Raw genomic sequence first — 21,321 nt, 5'->3', positions numbered from 1 at the left:
CTTCTCCATCACCAGGCAGAGCTAAATCTAATTGGCTGCTCCATCTGTAGCTGCTTTCGTAGCCGGCCTTTGTATCGAATATGTAGAAGTTTATTGAGCTCAGTTTTTTGTTACTGATGATGTGAAGTATGGTACGAGTGAATGTAAAGGTGGAATATTGTTTTTAGACTGTTACCACAAATCTGACATACTTTCTATTTGCCTGTTTGTAAGATCCATTTATAAAACATTTATTGATCATCGTTTGACATGGCTGATTTTACTGGTTTTATTGTCTTGTATAACTGTGCTGTTATGTGTAGCCTTTTTGAGAGATGGACAAAGGGCGCATGCGCTTTTATTTCAGGGCTTTATTTTATATAGATAAGATAATCTGGTATGCACCTTCATCATGCAGTCATTTTGCATTCATAGAACATTCAGTGCACCTTCATAATGCATTCACAGAGCATTCATAAGCAGTATGTAAGTACAGACACTCCTCTACTTACAAACTTTCAATTTATGGACTTTCAGACATACGAACGAAGAGGACTGTAAGTCCAAGTTATGTTTATTGGGCTCCCGTTTCCTGTCCGCAACATTATTATTTTTTTCTGCGCCAATTCCGCCTAGTACGACTTCTGGCCGCTACTCCCGCCGTGCAGCAGCGTAGCGTGCGGACTCCCAGCATCCTAGTTCTTTGAACTTGCGTATACCCTTAAAATGGTTTTGAAAAACGACTTACGAACATTTCAAGTTGTGAACGGCCATTCGGAACATAACTCGTTCGTAAGTCCAGGAGTGTCTGTATACCTTAACAACCTAACATATTTTAGCAGCTTTAACATACATAAATAACAAACATTATATGGTAATAACAAACATGATAAGCATATAATCATATAGTGCTTGCTACTGATGAGTTCTAAAGCAGTTATGCTAGGTATGTTGGGAGGTTAAGATTTATTTACTTGCTGCTTATGAATGCTCTATGAATGCATTATGAAGGTGCACTGAATGTTCTACAGATTCATTATAAAGCCATTTTGAAAGTACAGTTAATATAAAGCATTGCCCATTATCTTTTGTACATGTCAGCAAACGCACTTACAAATGGTGCCTATGAATTTGCACCTTGAGCTCAATATTTGGCATCTTTCGGCAGAATTTAATGCTGCCCTGTTAACGTCCCTTTACAAACTTTGGCTTGAGTTGTTTTTTTTTGCCTACTTGCACATTTGCTCAGGTTCTGTCAGTTGCTTAGGGATTGCTTATAAAAGCATTCAAACTTATTCCTCAGATTCACAATAAAATTCAGATCGGGACTTTGGCCGTCCCGGGGCACTCGCTGTCTTGTACTTACAGCACTCCTTGGCTGCATAAGGTTTGTGTTTGGCATCTTGAACCTCTGTAAATGTGGTCTTTTTGTTCCATTTCAACCAGACTGAAACCCACTCTCCCTCTTTTTTCCACGCAATGCTCCTTCCATGTGCGTCCCTTCTGCCCCCTGCAGCCCCGGTTAGAGTCCTTGCTGTGCCAGCCTGCCGCTGTCACACTTCCATAGCCGGTTTCCAGTCCATGCTTCTCACTTGCTTTATCCCTAGTGTATTTGTGTGAATGCTCTGTGGCCTGTATGATTTCAGACCTTAATGCTCTGTGGCCTGTATGATTTCAGACCTTAATGCTCTGTGGCCTGTATGATTTCAGACCTTAATGCTCTGTGGCCTGTATGATTTCAGACCTTAATGCTCTGTGGCCTGTATGATTTCAGACCTTAATGCTCTGTGGCCTGTATGATTTCAGACCTTAATGCTCTGTGGCCTGTATGATTTCAGACCTTAATGCTCTGTGGCCTGTATATTTTCAGACCTTAATGCTCTGTGGCCTGTATGATTTCAGACCTTAATGCTCTGTGGCCTGTATGATTTCAGACCTTAATGCTCTGTGGCCTGTATGATTTCAGACCTTAATGCTCTGCGGCCTGTATGATTTCAGACCTTAATGCTCTGTGGCCTGAATCAGAATCAGAATCAGAAAAAAACTTTATTGATCCTGGAGGGAAATTGCTTCTGCTACAACTGCACAGATAGACAGAAACACCATTAGACACAATGAACACTACTTAACAAGATATAAATGTTATATACCACAAACAAAATTAAATAAAATTAAACAAAATTAAATAACCAAAATAAAACATAAAAGATAGAATACTGTCAAATAAACTACAGTATAAACTCTTTAGGAGAAGATATATAATCTGTTTTCTATAAGCTACTATATATAACTATGTAACTAGTTTACAATGTGACTAGTTCACTGTGAAAGATAAATTCGCTAAAATGCTGCACAGCAAAAGTGTGTGATAACAAGCATTTTGGACTCACAGTAGTCGCTCTCAGTGCCAGTATTTTACGTGCTAATATTAATATTGCACAATGTCGAGGTATTCCACATTCAGAGAAACTGGAAAAAATAGAAGACACCTCAGTGCCCAGCGTTTTCATTCTATAGCAGTGACACATCATCATCAGTATACTTGTATTCCTTTGAACATCTGAGGTAGGTCGTGTGCATAATATTGATTGCCAGCAAGCTTTAAAATTAACCTTTGAATGCATTTCGAAATCATTGTATTTATAATTTAAAGTTGTTAATGGTTAATTTTTTTAATGCAGTTGCTGTTTTTTTGTGAATTTTTGAAATATAAAATTGAACAATACCAGCTGGTCCTGCTGAGCTGAACATAGGGGAATACCTTTAAGGTTAGTCTTTGATGATCTCTGGTGGAGTCTCTGAAGTCAGACAGTCCGTCACTGCAGAGCAGCCAATTATACTGTAGCAGGAGCAGAGTGTTCCTCGCTATTGGCCAGCGGTGACGGGGAGGACCTAGCTGGAGGCAGGCAGGCAGGAAGGGGACGGCTGGGTCGGGAAGAGGGGGCATATTTTTGGGGGGGGGGAAGTGGGTGGTGGGAGTGGAGTTGAAGGGGGGGAGGGAGTGGGTGGGGGTGGTGGCTGGAAATGTTGGAGTTCAGCAGGCAGTCTTGTGTTCCCTGCACTGTCGCTGAGAGAGCCCCAGCCCAGGCACGGGCTGACGCACACAGCTAGGAGCAGGCAATGACAGCAGTCTGCTCAGACGCTACCTCTAGACAGCCGTTAATCAGCAGAGACTGCCGTGCCAGGAGCACCGGCGTGCGCACGAAGCTCCGGGGCTCAGCTCAATGAGGTGGGAGGATTGTTTTTTTATGACTTGTTTGAATAGGACTTTGCTGCAGTATTGGTGCATACCATATCAGGGCGGGGGGTGGGGGGAAATCCAGTAGCTTATGTCTGGGAATCGCTGCGCGGAGCAGCTGCGCGTGTGGCTGTTCCAGTTCTGCGCGCGGAAATGAGCTTATGCAGCAAGGCTGCTGCTGCTCCGTCCAGGGAAGGAAAGGGAAGAGCGGCCGTCCATTAGCAGCCAGCCAGCGCCTCTGTTTCCATGGAGTTCTGGTATCAGGCTTTTTCTACCCGTAGCTGTGTGTGTTTTAACATCTGTCTTCCATCTGTCTGTCTCGCTCCCTCGTTCTCTCTCTCTGCCATGTAGAGGTCCATGTGCGTGTCCTTTTGAGACCAGCCGGACGGTTTTAGTCCCGATAAGAAACAGTTCACTGGCAATCATGTTGTTAGTGACGTGTTTTGAAAGAGTTTAATTTTGGCTAATTTATCCCCAAGGAAGTGTGATGGGTTAAAAGCAAGTGTATGTACTTATAAAAGACTTGGTGTAATTTTAATGGGGGCTCCTGTGTTTCACAGTCATGGTGAAGTGAGCAGGGCTGTCCAAGAAAAAATACTTCACCCGCCTTGAGACCATCACATAGACAGGAAATGTGTGGAAGGTGGTCTTTTCCTGAGCTGTTTAAAAACAAAAAACAGACCTTCAAAGTCAGAACCAGTGCCATTAAGTGGAAGGCCTAGATAGGATAGAATATCTTTAAACTTGTCCTCTTTCTGGTCCTGGGATATAACCTCTCTAGATGGTTAGAATGGCCCTTTTTTGTACGTTACTGCTGTGCAGTCTGTCAAGCTTAAAAAAGCTGAATCATTCGGCTAGAACGATAGTGTGACTCTGTTAAGTCAGCAATCAGTTGTCACCTTTTTTCTATCAATTTAACAATGTTTTCTTGATATGCATATGCTACTCTAGAGGTTTTCCATCTGCATGTCCATGGTTGTGAGATTAGTCGGCATTTTTAGAGAAGCGTTTTGCCACAGAGTAACATCAGCGGACTGCAAATGGGCGGCATGAGCTTCGCCGGCCCTCAGCATCCTGCTAGCGGGGTGGACAGCTAATTGGATTATAAGGTGCTTCCTAACTCCGTGCACTGGGGGAGCCAGGTCTGGTGGGTCTCCTGGGTCTGCCTGTGGATCGAAGCTGCGGCTGGCTCCCCTCGGAGAGATTGCATTAGAGGTGAAGAGACGGTTCAGGTCAGGGATGCTGGGCTCCTTTAAGGCTCTTACTGTGTGAGGGACACTCATTTGCTGACTCAGTTACAAGGTGGAGAACCTGCTTAGTCGTGTATCAGCTTTTGTTCAGCCAAGTGACCGTCATCTGCTTAGCACTTAATGAACGCTTTTGATGCAACCTATAGAGCATATAGAACCAGGTATTTTTCTCATGGAAAACACAGTAAATAAATTTTTATCAGTTACTGTAAATTGAGAGCCTTTCCTTTAAATGGATTTATGTGACGTGTAGAGTAACACTGCACTGGTGTTGATCTGCACTGCACTGGTGTTGATCGATCGCTTCCTGGGCACAGTTTGCGCATGTGTTCAGGTATAGAGTTCTGACCTATGAAGCTTCCCCCCCGGAGGCACATTCTGGGACAGATTTTCAGAATCAGTGGATGTAATTCTGGAAACTAAACTAAAACTGAGCAGAGTTTCCTCTTGATATGATCCACCAAATGTTTTAGAGTGTTTAGGGTAATTGTTAGGCTGCTGAAACTGCACCAGGGTTTCAGAGGCGTACTACTTGCATGACACTCAGATAATTATTATGGTTGTGAAACAGGGATCCAACCTGTTGGCCCGTAGCATGATGGCGACGATACAATCCCACCAACACAGCCGGGCGTAAAGTTAGTTTGTTTGTTACAGTTTCAGTGCAGACCTCACAATGAACAAAAGATAATAATGACTACATTTCATTGCTGGTTGCTGGTAGAATTTAAATGCTTGAATATTTTGTATATCATGTAAGATATCCCACATTCTTATTACTTATGCTCATGGATCAATTAATGTCTTACATTCTAATAGTGTTTAGGGAGGAACAGTTATTACTGCATAGTATTGTATTATTAACCCAGGAACATTTCATTCGGCAAATTAATGGTTAGTATTTTCAATGCAAAAACACAATTGACAAACCCTATGTAACAATTAATTGTAGTGTTTTGACCGTAGTATTAACAGAGAAAATGCTTGTTAATTCAGAGGGCTTTTTGGTCACTTTAGCTTCCCTTCTCACTTGCATATGAAAATAATGCTCCTTCACGAATGCAGGAAACTGATGGGAGAGAGACTTGCCAGGTTAGGAGGCTCCAGCAGGAGGGCCCAGAAAAACAGTGCACTGCAGTGTTTAGAGGTCAGACAGAGGACTCTCGCTATCTAGGAATCCCCTCTTGTTAAATAAGGGGATGACCTAGATAACAGAGAACCACTAATTGCCTGCTGGTGTGAGTGTAACTTATGGGAAGACTCGGGTCGCTAAGTGTTCATATCGCCCCCATGTCCGAGGGCTCCTGATGTTCCATCCCTCCCCTCGTGTTCTTCTGTACTAGTGGAGTTTCTGCTGAGTTCAGCGTCTATCCCTTGTTGTCAGGGCATGGGACCGAAGGTTTTGGGGACCTCGTCCCCCAGGTTGCTGGGTAGGTGCTCCCACTCTCTTCAGTTTCTCCCCACTTCCTGGCCACTGCGTTTATTTGACTTGCCTGAAAGGCTGTGGGTGAAATAAATGTAATAGTGATCATAAATTCTGCCAAATTAAAATGCCATAAACCTGTGGCTGAGGCTGGCTGTGGGACTGCAGTGCCATTAATCATTTGAATGTCCCCCTGCGATTGGTGGACAGGGCTGTCGCTGTGCGTTAACCAGCTGGTCCTACTCATCAATTTGTCTGGCATCTGGCTTGGTTGGGTGCCTCGCCGGCGAGCATCCTGTCCTGCAATGGGCTGTTTCCAGCGGAGGATTAATCCAGGCTGGTCACAGCAGGCTCACTGCAGCTAGCCCCATACCTGTGTGCCATCTGTCACTCTTCATTGGGTGACCCCATGGGGCAGTCTCAGACATGCCGCTTGAAGGAGAAGCCGGAGTTTGACCGGCTGGACAACCGGCACATTCCACTGCGTCTGTGGCAACCACCGTATCACCCCAGTTTTTTCGATTGATACCACTAAATGCTGTCAACTAGATTCCAGAGTGACAGAGCTTTTAAAGGTGTTTGTTCCAGTTGTGCCCCAGTCTTTCAAAAGCACCCTGATTGTAGGGATTCTCAATGGTGGACTCTACCTGTCCAATGCAGAACTGTGAAGAGGATGTAACCAAAATCAACAAATTAACACTGAAGCCTTATGTAAACACTATCATTAATTTGAAGTAGTTAGTCTCAGTATCTATTCTGGAAGTCTACATTTAACTTAATGCATCATTTGTGGGCTCGTTTATTTCAGGCAACATGAGCAGCCTTTGAATTGAAATCATCAAATTTTTTGCAGATATTTTTAAGTCCAAAATATTGATTGAGAATGAGTATCTTACAGTTTGGAAATAATGTTGTTTGGAAAAGAGATTGGTACTGAATAAAAATGAGGAGACATTGCAAGGAACTGTAAAATAATCTAATTAGGCTAATGTATTATGTATATGTATTTCTATAGCTTGATTTTTCTTTTCTGTACTGTTGTTTATTATATTATTAATTTATTTTTGATATGTTTGATGCGCATTTGTTTTAGTACTTACAGAACGTCCAGTTAGCTAATCGTAATTAACTCTCTTAATTGATTATCCTTATATGTACACGTGCAAAATAGATGTTCCATTTAAGAAGCTAAAATAAAAAAGGTTTAATTGGTAAAGGTCATGTTTCACATGATTCCAGCCAAGTCCTTTTATGGCCGATGGTTCCCCCCTGGGGGGCATTAAATTGGATCCTGCCTCAGAGCGGGTGGAGAGTGGGAATGCTTTATAATTGCAGTCTTAACGGGCACTGGGACCTTCTGTCCAGGAGAGGCTGGAGGGCGGAGGTCCCTGGTGTGGGGCTTATCTGCATTATCCTGCATGTTGGTATTACTCTACAAGTAACAGATGCTAGGCTGCTGAAGGAGTTGTCAGAGCCTGTCATTTAAAATGCCAGCAGTGCATTTGTGCCCGATTTAGGCCCCTAACCTGAACGCTTTCATGAGCATAACAAGCACGAGTGTCAGCTGAGGGCCATAACAATATGCAGCCTTGAGGTTGCCTTGGTGTCACTTCCACAGTCATGTAGTTGGACACAGCTCAGCCTCATAGCAGATCGGGTCACTTCCTGAATGGACACAGTCATGTAGTTGGACACAGCTCAGCCTCATAGCAGATCGGGTCACTTCCTGAATGGACACAGTCATGTAGTTGGACACAGCTCAGCCTCATAGCAGATCGGGTCACTTCCTGAATGGACACAGTCATGTAGTTGGACACAGCTCAGCCTCATAGCAGATCGGGTCACTTCCTGAATGGACACAGTCATGTAGTTGGACACAGCTCAGCCTCATAGCAGATCGGGTCACTTCCTGAATGGACACAGTCATGTAGTTGGACACAGCTCAGCCTCATAGCAGATCGGGTCACTTCCTGAATGGACACAGTCATGTAGTTGGACACAGCTCAGCCTCATAGCAGATCGGGTCACTTCCTGAATGGACACAGTCATGTAGTTGGACACAGCTCAGCCTCATAGCAGATCGGGTCACTTCCTGAATAGACACAGGGTGTTACTCAATACTAAGAATGCAAAGATTGTACTTTTCGTCTTGGCAAGACTGGTCTTGCTGACTTTCCTCCCAAGAAATAACTTGAGATGCAGTGAATCATGGGATTGGTCTTGTTTGGCAAGGATGCAATCAATGTGTCCCTAATATCTTTCAGGTCAATTCAAAACCCATAATTGGGGCTAGAGAAATTTGTGTTTAGTGATTTTTTTTCTTTTTACATTGATGTTTTTATATAAGAACAAACAAAAGAATGACATGCAGTAAGTAAACTGCAAAGTAAATATTTTTGCAATATGTCAGTGTTATCCCTGAACTGTAAAAGCAGTGAGATTATGGATGGATATCAGGGTAACACAGAGATGGGGAGAAGGAGCTGAAATGGGGAGGGAAGAGGAGAGGAATGAAAACAGTAGGCAGCTGTATGAGCATCAGCACAGAGAGTCACACGGGGAGCAACACTGGTGGAACGGGGGTATCTGGGTGCTGACTGAGGCTCCGGGTTCTGGGTCGTGGGAAACAAAGTTCTCGTTCGCTAATCAGGGACAGCTGATCTGAACTGACTTTGTACAAGCCACCCCCATTTTACAAAATGTTATCATAATACTTTAGCCATTTAAAAATACTCTGACATCAGTTTTTTGTTAGTTGAATTTTTACTTACCATAGGAATAAGCAACATTTCTTGCATTAGATCTGTCTGATAATTTTGCTAGTAATATAGATGACTGCGTTCCACTGCATAAAAAATAAGTGTATTGCAGTTGGATTTGACTAACGATCGAGTAACCTAGAGGAGAAAACTTGCTGGTTCATTGAGACTGGCATTCAGCTATAGTTTTCGCTGTGGCTAAAAAATAAAATCACCGGAATTATCATTCAAACCAAACACTCTGCATTGCCCTATTGTGAAATGGTCATGATGGAATTTCTATTTTTAGGCTTATAATGCATAGCAACAGCAAAAGTGTTTCTGACTCTTAGCAACAGCACTTGACAGTACAACTAGTATGCTGCACGCTGTATCACTTTTAATGTTGACAAGCCATAATGCTGCTATAGTGGAATGAAAACCAAGGGTAATATTGACACATTATACTGTTTGCATTACGGTAAAATATGGTTGTTGCTATTAAAATAAAACAAACATCATTGTCTTCCTTTAAAAGATTAAAGCCACCTTAAGAAATTAGACTGCATTAACATGGGCGTAAACAGCTGTGTGTTTTTCACCCCGGCAGGTGCAGCGTGTGACCGTGTGTGGGACATGTCTCTCTGTGATTTCCCATGCGGGACAGTCAGGCGTGATTTAACAGTTACCAGTTTAATCTACTGGGCGTCTGCAATTTTCCCCTGGAGTTTCAATGTCATTTTTGCAGCCTTTACGGTGGCCGAGAAAGCCCGATACAATTAAAAATAAAGAAGCGCACGTCTAATAGAAAAACGCACTACAAAGCAACAAAGCATATTTTTCAAGTTTACAACGAACAATTTGTATTAATTGCTTTCGTTAAAAAACTCTATTACAAGCATGTGACCAACCGGAAAAAGTGTCCTCCGGAAACGCTTCCGTTGTGTTGTGGCTATTTGCCGCACATTTCCGAAGTTGCAGTTGTTTTCTGTATTTGTAGTACGTCTGTGAATGTGCAGCGCGTTTCAGTTAGACATGCGTTTTTTAACTTATTTTCATTGGGCTTTCTGATTTTTATTTTGAACTGCATTGGGCTTTCTCGGCCACCATACTTGACAAAGTGACAGAAATTTTTTTAATAAAACAGTGGTTCTGCCAGCTGTTTACGAATCAGAGCTAGACAGCTGACTTTTTATATAATATAAATAATTATATGCATGTTTCAATGAAATTAGTAAGATAAGGCTTAATGGATGAATGGCTAACTAACTGCTTTAGCTACTAGAAGCAGACTTACAGTCTGATAGGTGCACTGTAAAATGCTTTGTAAAATGCAATAAATTCTCCTGGGAATTAATCGAGAAAAAACATCAGGAAAGATGCATTTTCATTCTCGACGCCTGATCTGTAGATTATCTTGTGGTTGTGAGGAGCATTTTCTAATAGAGCTTTCCTGTGGTATGAGGACTTTTAAGTAAATATCCCCTGTCAATCCTGTAGCTTCACATTTCGGTGGTGCGGACAGGATGATTCAGTAGGAGAGTTTAATTACACCCTGTGTGGTGCAGACAGGCAAGCACCACCTCTTTAAGAGACTGTATCAGCTTGGCACTTTCATTCTGCTCTTTCTCGGTATCTGGAGCTGATAATCAATTGCTCGTTGACTAATTGGTAGATAACCTGTGTGCCTGTGCAGCTGCCAGAGCCTGTCTCCATGCTTTGCTGGAGCTCCTGCCCCTTTGTGGTACAGCCAGATTGAGTGCGCCGGGTAAAGTCTTGGGGTTGAGTGGTTGCAGGCACCGGGGCGATCTCATGGGGTTCAGAGAGCTTGCCCATGTCTGGACTTGCTGCTGCGTGAGCCGTACCTCCACATGAAGACTCTGAAGAGAATTTCTAGGTTGCTCACTCGCTGTGGTTGGACACAAGCAATAGTCGCTTGCTCTGGGGGAGAATTTTGTAGCAGTGGTTGTGTCCTTATGCTTGTTTGCCCCCCCCCCCCCCCCCCCATCACCCACTTATTCTCTTCCCCTCTACTTTCTTTCTCCTTCCATTTCACACATGTAAATATTTCCAGATGTTTCAGGAAAAGATTCTAGCTGGTGGGTTTCTGAAAGAGGTTCAGGAGGCCAGCCAAGCGCCACTGTTTTTCTGTGCGGGCTGATGGTGAATCAGCTGCTGGTCCTTCACTCATTAGATTCACACACTTTCTGATGTCATGCCTTTGGAGGTGTGAAAAATCTTCACTAAAAATCTTTGCAAATGTTCATTTAAAACGACAAAGACAATAGAGGGGTAAAATTGTTATTTGAGGCAGCCGTTCGAGGTTCCGGCTCCTGGACGCTCAGAATAATAAGTGCTATCTCTGTCTATCTGTGTGAGGCTGCTCCATGGGTCTTGTGTGTTGCTGCAGTAAGTATTAAAATTGGATATTCTAGCCATGCGCAGGCCCGTCGGGGATGAGGCAGGCAGACAGAGCTGCGTGCCACGTTGGTTCTGCGCATTATGCTGTCTCATTGTGCGCCGTCCCTGCGTCTCCACTTGATGACTGTGGTGGAGCTGCATGTTGTTTGTGTCCAGCAACTATAACGCATTCTTAACAACTGCCGCCACAGCCCGCAAACCACTGACTTTACCCAAAATCCCAGGATACCGGAACCCCCCTCCCCCAACTCCCCTAGCCAAATTCTGTGATGTTTCTCTATAAGGAAGTTAGAATTTGTTTAAAACATGTGCTTTCTCTCTCTAACACTTCGCAAGATTACAAAGAGTGCATGATGACTGGCCGTTACACCAGTAGGTGGCACTGTCTTGATGAAGCCATCACCTGGTTCGGCACCTCACCAACTGCAGTAGCGGTGACCCCCCCCAGGAGGCAAAGGTCACAGTAATTCATTGTTGGACTCCTTGAAGTGTGGAATTTGACCTGAACAGGAGCATGGGTGCGGCGTGCCAGGGCCTCTCAGGAAAAGCCTAAGAAGAAAATCTTTTTCATTTTTTAGATGCAGCTTTGCTGGTCTTTCTGTCCCATAGCACTGTACTTAAATCCAGCTGCTAGCATTTTTATGGAGGTTTTTGTTCATTTCAACACACACAAAGCTGTTTAATATGATGAGATAATGGGTCAGAAGGTTTAGCAACTGAATGCAATGAGAGGAAAAGTTGCATTGGAGATTTAAGGAACTGAAACTGCAGGAGTGTTTGTGTCTGTGCTAAAAATATGAAATATGCTAACGGGCACCTCCTGCCCCTCCCAACAGATCCAGGACTGAAAGTGCCTTGTCATCCGCTGTCCTGGGTGTCCAGCCCACATGTGCAAAGCCTGAGTACCCAGCCCGGCTGGCAGCCATAGCCGTGTAGGGAGCGCCACCCTCGACTTCTCCACATCTCCAGCTCCAGGGGGCGCCGGCACTCGCTTGGAGAGAGTGGCTTGAAACCTCGGTGACACGCCTACGTCTGCCGGTCACACGTGGGCCACCTGTCATTCCCGTGCGTGCACGCATTCAAGCCTGCCCTTCGGTCTTGCCAGGGGACTGCACTGCTCACGGACGAGCAGGAGCGGCTAGCTGCCTTTGGTGACGCTTTCTCGCTCGCCGCCAGAGTTCAACGCTCTTCCTGACGTTTCATACCCTTCCCTGGAGGAGCCGTCCTCTCTGGTAGCCTTGCCCCTTGCTGCCTTCGACATGGCGTTAAACATCGCATCAATACGAGATACAAAATGGCTGACACTGGAAGTGTGCCGCCAGTTCCAGAGGGGCACTTGTTCACGGACTGACGAGGAATGCAAATTCGCACACCCACCCAAGAGCTGCCAGGTGGAGAATGGCAGAGTCATCGCCTGCTTTGACTCCCTGAAGGTAAGCACTGCCAAGCATGCCGTTTCTGTTGATGGCCGTTTTTTGGTTAAACCAAAGCAAGTATTAAAGCTTATAATGTAGCAATTAGAGATGTTTCAACTTGTCTTGGTTGTCCAGGTGTTTAGTGCCTGGTTAACATGCCAAAATTTTATGTGCTTTGTAATGCCCAGTTTTGTGCTGATTTATATACAGTCTTTTATATAAAGTCTTATAGCTATTTATTTGCTCAGGAAAAAAAAAACAAATTTCACATTAGGATATGCAAAAAATAACAGTAACACAATAAAACCAAGTAGGAATTTCTTCTGATCTCCAAAAAGTTATTGATAAAGCTAGAAGAACACCACTTCAGCACCCAAACCTCTCCTCAGGGGTACCTCTCATTCCATGTTCTCGTTAAATTTCACAACCAGCTCACTTAATTAACTTAAATAGTTAACTTAATGAGGTATTGAAATACATGGCTGTATTGGTTTGGAAATGGCTAATATGACATTGAAAGGACATAAAATAATAATTGTACATCAAACATGAAGATCATTTAACACATAATTTTCTTTGACATAAGACTTTTCCATAGTGCTGTATGTTTTTCCTTTCTAAAGTCTAATTTTCAATTTACTCTTGTCTTGAAGTGTACCTGTTCATAGTGTAATGTGATGCTAAGCGGACAGATTATATTACTTTATAGTAATATACTTTGTAGAATACCTAACTAGTACTGGGTAAGACCCAATTTATTGGGGACAATTAGTCAGTACTTGGTGCAACCCACTTTATTGGGAATACCTAGCTAATACCATGTGGGACCCACTTTACTGGGGATATCTAGCTAGTGCCAAGTGGGACCCACTTTATTAGGAATACCTAGCTAGTACCATGTGGGACCCACTTTATTGGGGATATCTAGCTAGTACCAGGTGGGACCCACTTTATTGGGGATACCTAGCTAGTACCATGTGGGACCCACTTTATTGGGGATACCTAGCTAGTACCATGTGGGACCCACTTTATTAGGAATACCTAGCTAGTACCATGTGGGACCCACTTTATTGGGGATATCTAGCTAGTACCATGTGGAACCCACTTTATTGGGGATATCTAGCTAGTACCAGGTGGGACCCACTTTATTGGGGATACCTAGCTAGTACCATGTGGGACCCACTTTATTGGGGATACCTAGCTAGTACCAGGTGGGACCCACTTTATTGGGGATACCTAGCTAGTACCAGGTGGGACCCACTTTATTGGGGATATCTAGCTAGTACCATGTGGGACCCACTTTATTGGGGATATCTAGCTAGTACCATGTGGGACCCACTTTATTGGGGATACCTAGCTAGTACCATGTGGGACCCACTTTATTGGGGATACCTAGCTAGTACCAGGTGGGACCCACTTTATTGGGGATACCTAGCTAGTACCAGGTGGGACCCACTTTATTGGGGATATCTAGCTAGTACCATGTGGGACCCACTTTATTGGGATTATCTAGCTAGTACCATGTGGGACCCACTTTATTGGGGATACCTAGCTAGTACCATGTGGGGCCCACTTTATTGGGGATACCTAGCTAGTACCATGTGGGACCCACTTTATTGGGGATACCTAGCTGCTACTGAATGGGACCCACTTTTGCTTCCAGAACCCCTTCAAGGGTAAATGAGTTGTGTGCTCCTAGAGGCCTTGAACTGTTTCTTTGGGAGTTGTTGCCTTAGCTTTTATGCATCTGACTCACTAGTATCACTAGTGACGTCCGTCACAGGCTGCTTTAAGCTACAGAAATGCCATTTATTGGCCGTTGTTTTCTCTATCACACCATCCTCTGTATCTATTGATGGTTTAGCTGGTTTTCCATGTGAAAATCCCAAGAAGGAGGCCATTTCTGAGATGGTGGAACCACCACGTCTGGCACCAGCAATCACACCACATTCAGAATGGCTTAGATTAAGTGTCTTAGCTGTCCTAATGCTTAGTCAAACAGTAAGAAAGGCTCCTGACCCTGTCTGCATGCTGTACATATTCAGCTGCAGGCACTCCATTCTCTGTTTGGAAGAACAAGTGTTTGCCCTAATGAGCAGATGTACCTAATAAACAGGATGCTAAGTGGACAGGTTTTTATTTATTTATTAATAATTAAATAATATAGATGTCTCACATTCAAGCTTGGCAGTTATACAGTTAGGATTCATGTTACAACAGTTTAAGATATGAGCATGGCCCAGTTACTCCTTGTTCTCTGAATTTATCTGGGCCCTTTATGAGGCGGGATGTTGGCTGAGCGAATCCTGACCCGAAACATGAAAAGTCCGAGGGAGACCTTGACGGGGAGATTTATGAAGTGCTGGTTAAATATAGAGCATTACTACTACGCTGGCTAACAGTAAAACCTGTCATCTGCTGCTGTGACCTGACTGAGCACTGTGAATAGCTGCATGCATTGGTGTTAACACTGATCACTTGCCTCAGTGCGGAAAGTCTTTCATGCTTTAGTTCGGAGGTAAACGGAGGATGAGTGTATAATCTTTAATGAGCACGTTGGGCTGCATTTTGGGAATTTGAAGCCCTTTAAATAGACTTAATGGGCATGATACATAGCAGGGCTTGGGTGTTTTTAAAGTGATAATGTGGTTGGGTTGAGTTTGGGTATCTGTTGGCTCTGTGGGGGTCCTGTGCAGTGTGTGACATGTGTCACTCTGACACATCTGTGGGTTAGAGTTCATCCTGTAAAGGTTTACTGAAGTGTTGTTTTAGCAGAGAACTAATGCTACGTTCCATTTACCTCGGAGGTTGGAACTCAGAACTTAGAATGTTGTCACACGTGTTCCACCACAGAAACCCGGAAAGCCATTTAGCAGAACCAGGGACCGGTTTCACAAAGCAAGATTTCTTACTTAGCTGGATAACCTGTAGGATTTAATTTAACCCAGTTTAAATGGCCTTTATGTTCACTTACATTTAGCCCAGATTACCTTAAGTTCAACAAGCTGTCTGCGAAATTGACATCCTGCTTAATGAAATGGGCCCTAGTTCTAGCCTGGTTAATTGTTAGCTGTTGTTAGCAATATCAGTGGATAACACAGTATGCGGTATTTTGCATAGCAACACGTCCACAGATAGCGGTTGGACAGTGTTGTCTGTATGACCAATTTAATGAGACGTAAGTGCTAATAATAGGTATAAAACTACAGCTCTAACTTCTTTAACATTGTGAATTCTGAACGCGGGGTCGTGTCCATTCCTCCGAGTTCCCAAGTTGAAATTCTGACTTCAGGGGGTGTTCCAGTTGAAATTTCCGACTTGGAACTTGGAATGTACGAGCATAAGTTTCCAAAATGCTGGGGCCCCCTTTAGTTCCCTGTTGAAGCCCACACAGCGCCTTGGCTCTCCAGGCCTGCTGCAGTCCGGGCAGCGCCCTCACTCTCCCCCAGGGAGCTGCATGTTGCGTCGTTCCCCCGGCTCATCGGTGCAGATCTCAGTTTCGTGGCTCCTCTCACCACTGTCCCCAGCAAATGGTTTCTATCTGACTTAATAGAGAGCCCTTTAGCCAGCACGCTGTCAGTGCACGCGGAGGCCGTCGACGGAGCTGTATTTATGGTGCTCCCAGCTGTCACGCTGGGAGACAGCCCGTTATTTTAAAGCCGGCGTGTCGAGCCGCAGGAGAAAGGCCGTCCTCGGCTATCGCTGTAGCAGTTGGCGGGCGGCTTTGCTTCCCCGCAGCTGCTTTCTTCGCTCAGGGCGGCCTGACGGGCTTCCGTTCGTGGTCTCTGCTCGTCGGCTTTCCGTCCCCGACCCAAGCTGTAATCTGCCGCCAGCAGCTTGTGTATTCTAGGATGGAGCCTCTGGCTTAACGTCTTGCTCCATTGTTTCTCAGCTTTATGGAGGTGTACTTTAAACTTCTAAGATTATATAAATTCTGTGTTTGTTCCATCTCAGGCGTCTCTCTCTGTGATTCTGTCTGTCTGAGTAGATGCTGGTTTCTTGCGGAATTACTGCCAGTGCAGAGGCTTCCTCACCCCCTGGAGTATGAGAAACTGAGATATATGCCTTGGTGTGGCTGGCACACGGGCTGCCAGGCTACTACCCTGCTCACCTGGTCACCATTCCGCTGAAGTGCCCGGCACGCTGCCTTCTGCTGTCCTCATCGTCCTGTGCTTGAGCTGCACTGGGTTTATTTGTGGCTCCATGCCTCAGATTTCCATCTTTCATGCCGGAGTGTATGGCAGAGATGTGTCGGCCTGAATACACACATGTAACTTTCACCAAATCACCACCGATTACGTGGGTCGGTGTGCAGAGACTGCGGGGATTTGTGCGACTCGTGTCAGGAGGTGTCCGCAGGAAGGCATGATGACTCACCTGCATCGATACAGCTGAACATTTAAGGAGTAAAACCACTCTTGCCTGAGTGAAGTTTTCAGTTTCTTTCCTTTGAGTGTTTCTCTGTCTTATCCGCATGCCGTTTTAAAGGTGTCTTTTGTGCAGTATCCTTCATTTTGACATCCAACTGTGTTTTTAAGCTTGACTTTTGCTGTTATTAATCGGTAATATGATGCAGATCTTTTGTTTCATAGCATATTTGCACTATTTAGGCATTCATAGAGTTGTCTTGGGGCTATGAGCGTGTCGGAGCATTTCGGAGTATCCAGGCATCTAAAGCTGACATCTCAAATAGTGTCACTTAAGCCCCCTTTATACCACAGGCTGGGACCGTCGCTCTACACTGAGGGGGCTCTGCAGCACTGCTGTATGTGTGTTTAACAGGAGGGCTGCGGCATGCCCCACATACTGGAGAGCCTGAGAACCACTCACCTTTTCGGTGGTAAGAGCTCCTCCGAGGGACGGGAGTCCTAATTAACTAGGAAGATTTCCTATTTGTCCTGTGTCTCTTCGGCATTAGGGCAACCAAGAATAGAACGCATTCGGGGGGGGAGGGTTGGGGGCATGAAACTCAGGTTCTGCCTTGCTGTGTCAAAGTCAGCAGGCGTCTCTTTTGTCTTTGGTTACACCCATAAACCGTTTTCACCTGTGCCCTCGGAGGGACGCCCACCTGGGTTGCATGCTGCCTGGTTGGGCTTCACGTGTTCCATAAGGGGGAGGCGCGGGATTCCCACACGGAGTAGCCCTCAGAACCATGGGCAGGCCTCTTACACTGAAAAGGCCACACTCCCAGTTAAACTCCCATCCCCAAGGCAAACCTCTGGGCTCTGGAACCAGTGTGGTGGAGATTTAAAGTGCCCTTTTAGAGGCAGGCCCCCCTTCCAGCTGTTTCCAGTTGCCAGGGGTGATGTTTGGGGGGGCTGTTACCGTGAGGACTGTGTCGTTAAAGTGCTAATTGCATTCCCACCTCCTCCATTTGATCAATTAGGTCTTTATATGGGAAAGGCATTTAATAAACCAGCCATCTCATATGAAATAATTCTGTGTGTGTGTTTGTGTGAAGGATAGATTACCTGGTATAGACTCCAGGCCCACATGATTGGTTTGAAGATGGATGAACGGATGTTCATCTCTTACTTTCCTTGTTCCTCAAAGCCATACATACAAATCACCCAGCATTTATTAAATGATAGGGCAGCTTTTTACATGAATTTGATGCCATTAACCGTCTGAGGGTTTTCGCCACTGTGATGATGACCTCGGTACCATGTGACCCGGTCCAGCATCACATTGCTGTTTTGGATTTTTGCTTTTCACTGGACTGCTCATGTGGCACAGAGAAGGTGGCTTTCAGCCAGCTTCACATGGATGAAGGGCCCTGGATGCGATTGAGTGCTCAGCTTGTTTTACATTCGTTCAGCTGATTCACTGTGAGGCTCTTGTTCTCCTCCCTCATTCTCCTTTGTGCTTCTCTTGCTCCTTCTTTCACTCAGTGGATGTAATGCACCATTTATTGTGCCTGAACTTCCCTGTGTTTTCATACATATGTCAGATTAACGTTGAAAATGAAACGGAGGAGTGAAATCGATGGCTGGGCGTGCAGCTGGGTACAGGGAGCAGGTAGGGCTTGCTAATTGGCTTCTGCTTGCAGGAACCTGCCATGATGAGTCATTAACCTTTAAAGCTGAGATGCTGGCTGACGCTCATGGTCACCGTGGCGCGTTCACAGAACATGGTGTTTTTTTATCCCTGTTGGCGTCACTAGTGGCAGGACGTGGGAACCCATGACCAGCCGGCGTCTCCTTCACCGGCAATAAGCTTTTTCTCCACCTCTGACTGCACTAGCTAAAGCCCCCAGCTGCTGCATGGTCCCTCCAGCAGGCTCGTGCAGCTGTGCTTCTGCTTGCGAGCTGATTACCAACCCAAGACCAATGTTCCTGAGGGCCCTCGTTAGGGCTCCTTCTTCCTGATCCTCCTCCTCCCCATGGTAGAATGGCTTGACAGTGGCCTCGTCTCTCCTCATCTTATTCTGCGCTTGGATTTGGATTGTGACAATCCACACAGTGTCACGACTTCGTGTGTAAACATACTTTTGATGCTGCCTGGAGATCTGGCATGCCCAGCAGCTGTGATGTGGGAGCCCTCTGCCCTTGCATCTGAATGTTCAGTGTGTTCAGCAATGTCCGGTGCAGGGCATGCTATAGCACCAGCGTGTAATTCATCCAACTGAAATCTTCTGCCACTGAAGATGTATCTAGAGAGCTGCCCCTAGATACTTTACAGAAATAGCAGCTCCATTTAGCGAGCTAATTTCACCCCCCAGACGCTCTTATGGAGACCTTAGAAGGTTTTACCGCAGAATCACAATAAATCTTCCATAGCATCTCCATACAGACGCATTTTGTCTGACCGATTCTCATATCATTCCAGAAGGTTTCCCAGTGCTGCCTTTAGCCAAATGCTTTGTATTTCTCCAGAGTTGCGATGTGCCAGAGTGGGGAGGCTGCACTGTTACAGATCAGGAGTTTGAGGATATGCGAGTTCCAGCCACATCGATCAATTTGCAGCCCCTGTGAAACACTGATGTTTTTTAAACACGCTCCCACCTTGGCCTCCCTACTGAGCCTGCCACAGACACCAACTGGCTCATCCTCGCAGATGCAACAGAACAAACCATAACACAAAAGCGGGGTTGTCAGAAAAATGGAGTGTGAGGGACTGGAAGAGTTTGGGACCCCATCTGTGTGCAGCCTGAGCCACTGAGGCTGCCTGCTGTCCCGGCTTGGGGTTTCTAACATGTGTGCAGTCGTCTTCTCCATGTCTGCGCCATTATGCCACTGGCTATGGAATCGTCCTCCCTGCAATGGGTATCTGCACTCCCCGAAAATGGAGGAAGGATGACGGCGTTTTTCTGCGTCAGATGTGAGTCACGCAGCACCTTTCATTACTCACTCTCCGGCAAGCAGGAGCACGCCGGGGCTGATTCAGGGGCTCACGAAAATGGACTCCGCCCATTGTTTTTTTGTGATGGCAGTTTAAGGGCAGGCTGACAGTGACAGAAAGGCCACCCTCTGCTAAATGGATACATCAAGATGGATAAATCGCCTAATGGCATATCTGAAACATACGTTTTTGAGGTATATACATGCAGTGTAGCTGGCGTGGGTTTGCATTGTTAAACGTGTGGATTGTAGATTAGAGGATCAGGGGAAACAATGTCATTGAAGGACCTGTCACAGTACCTGTTTCGTTTTTTTGTTTCTGACATTTAAAATTGAGGCAGATGACCCACAGACCCATCACCCGAAATACCTGCCATGCCTCCCATCCTGCCTTTAGGCGCCATGTTCGATTTCCGAGAGTGATGATCCAGTCAGTTGTTATTGAGATGGATTGGTTTGTTTTACTGAGAGCGGATATGATTAAAAAGGGTTTGTAGATGGCTGCTTTACAGCAGATCCAAATAAGGCTGGATGGTAATAACGAGCTGTTAGTGACTGGCAGGCTGCGACGAATCTCCTGCTCTGATGCTTTTTGTCTGTCAAAGTGTGAGAGTGTGAGAGTTTTACAGATGAAGAATAAGGAATCACAAATTGATTCAGGCATTATTTTCTCCCTGATAATCTTTCCCTCAATTTATTTTCCATTTTTAGTTTTACCACATCAGACTTTAAAATGTCATAACTTGGTTTTCATTTGAGGTACATTAATAATTGAAACATTTCAATATTTGGGCCTGCCGGGGCCACAACAAAAAGGGAAAGTTTGACTTGCTTGAATGGTTTCCCTCGAATGCCAAAGAGAGCTTCCCTTTCTATGAAAAAAATAAAATGAAAGTGTTTATGCTAGGTTATACAGTTACCATTATTACCCGCAAGTCCATCTTCCCTGAGTAAAAAGTAGCCATTCAGTACCCATAGTAGTATATACAGCCGTGGAAAAAATTAAGAGCTCTCTTTATTTTTAAACAAATCTGCGTTTTTAAATCTTGATTTAATCCTGGTTCTGCTGGCAGAGGCTATGCTGAGCGACAGGTTGCTTCCAAGTTCAAAGTCTCTAAGACAGCAGTACAGAAGAACAAGGTGAAGCAGGAAACACTGTGAATAACCAGAAATCAGCCAGGTAAAGGGCGGAAGAGACTTTCTAATGCCAGAGATGACCGTCAACTTATCCTTCAGTTTCCCCTGAATCAGTGGATGAGATCAAGTGACCTTCAGAAGGAATGGGAAACACTAAGTGCAGGTGTGAAGTGCACTGCTAGGAGAGTTTGCATCAGGCAGGACTGAAGACCCATAAAGCAAGAAAGAAGCCCTTTATTAATGAGAAACAGGGAAGAGCCACAGCCGCAAGTTATTCACAGACGCAAACACATGTAAATTGAAAAATGACTGAAACAAACATTTGTGCTGTGTTCTCTTAATTTTTTCCATGACTGTATATACAATGTGTGTGTGTGTGT

At 44.9% G+C, this 21,321-nt stretch overlaps 1 protein-coding gene across 11 annotated transcripts in view; it reads left to right on the top strand.

Annotated features, from left to right (window-relative positions):
- The window catches only part of LOC111859668 (muscleblind-like protein 2a), a 47,131-nt gene that overhangs the window by 5,398 nt on the left and 20,412 nt on the right, over positions 1 to 21,321 (top strand). For 9 of the 11 annotated variants that reach the window (XM_023842568.2, XM_023842571.2, XM_023842570.2 and 6 more), the window contains exons 1-2: positions 2,996 to 3,208; positions 11,886 to 12,482. In XM_023842568.2, coding sequence (XP_023698336.1) covers positions 12,309 to 12,482 — 174 coding nt within the window. In that variant the 5' untranslated portion in view covers positions 2,996 to 3,208; positions 11,886 to 12,308. Of the gene's footprint in view, positions 1 to 2,995; positions 3,209 to 3,311; positions 3,475 to 11,885; positions 12,483 to 21,321 lie in introns of those variants that run through there. The other 2 variants (XM_023842563.2, XM_023842562.2) reach the window with 2 other exon arrangements.

This window comes from Paramormyrops kingsleyae, chromosome 1 (genome assembly GCF_048594095.1).
Source record: "Paramormyrops kingsleyae isolate MSU_618 chromosome 1, PKINGS_0.4, whole genome shotgun sequence".
Classification (NCBI taxonomy): Eukaryota; Metazoa; Chordata; class Actinopteri; order Osteoglossiformes; family Mormyridae; genus Paramormyrops; species Paramormyrops kingsleyae.
The sequence above is the reverse complement of the archived record's forward strand: the minus strand, read 5'-3'. Positions and strand labels throughout refer to the sequence as shown.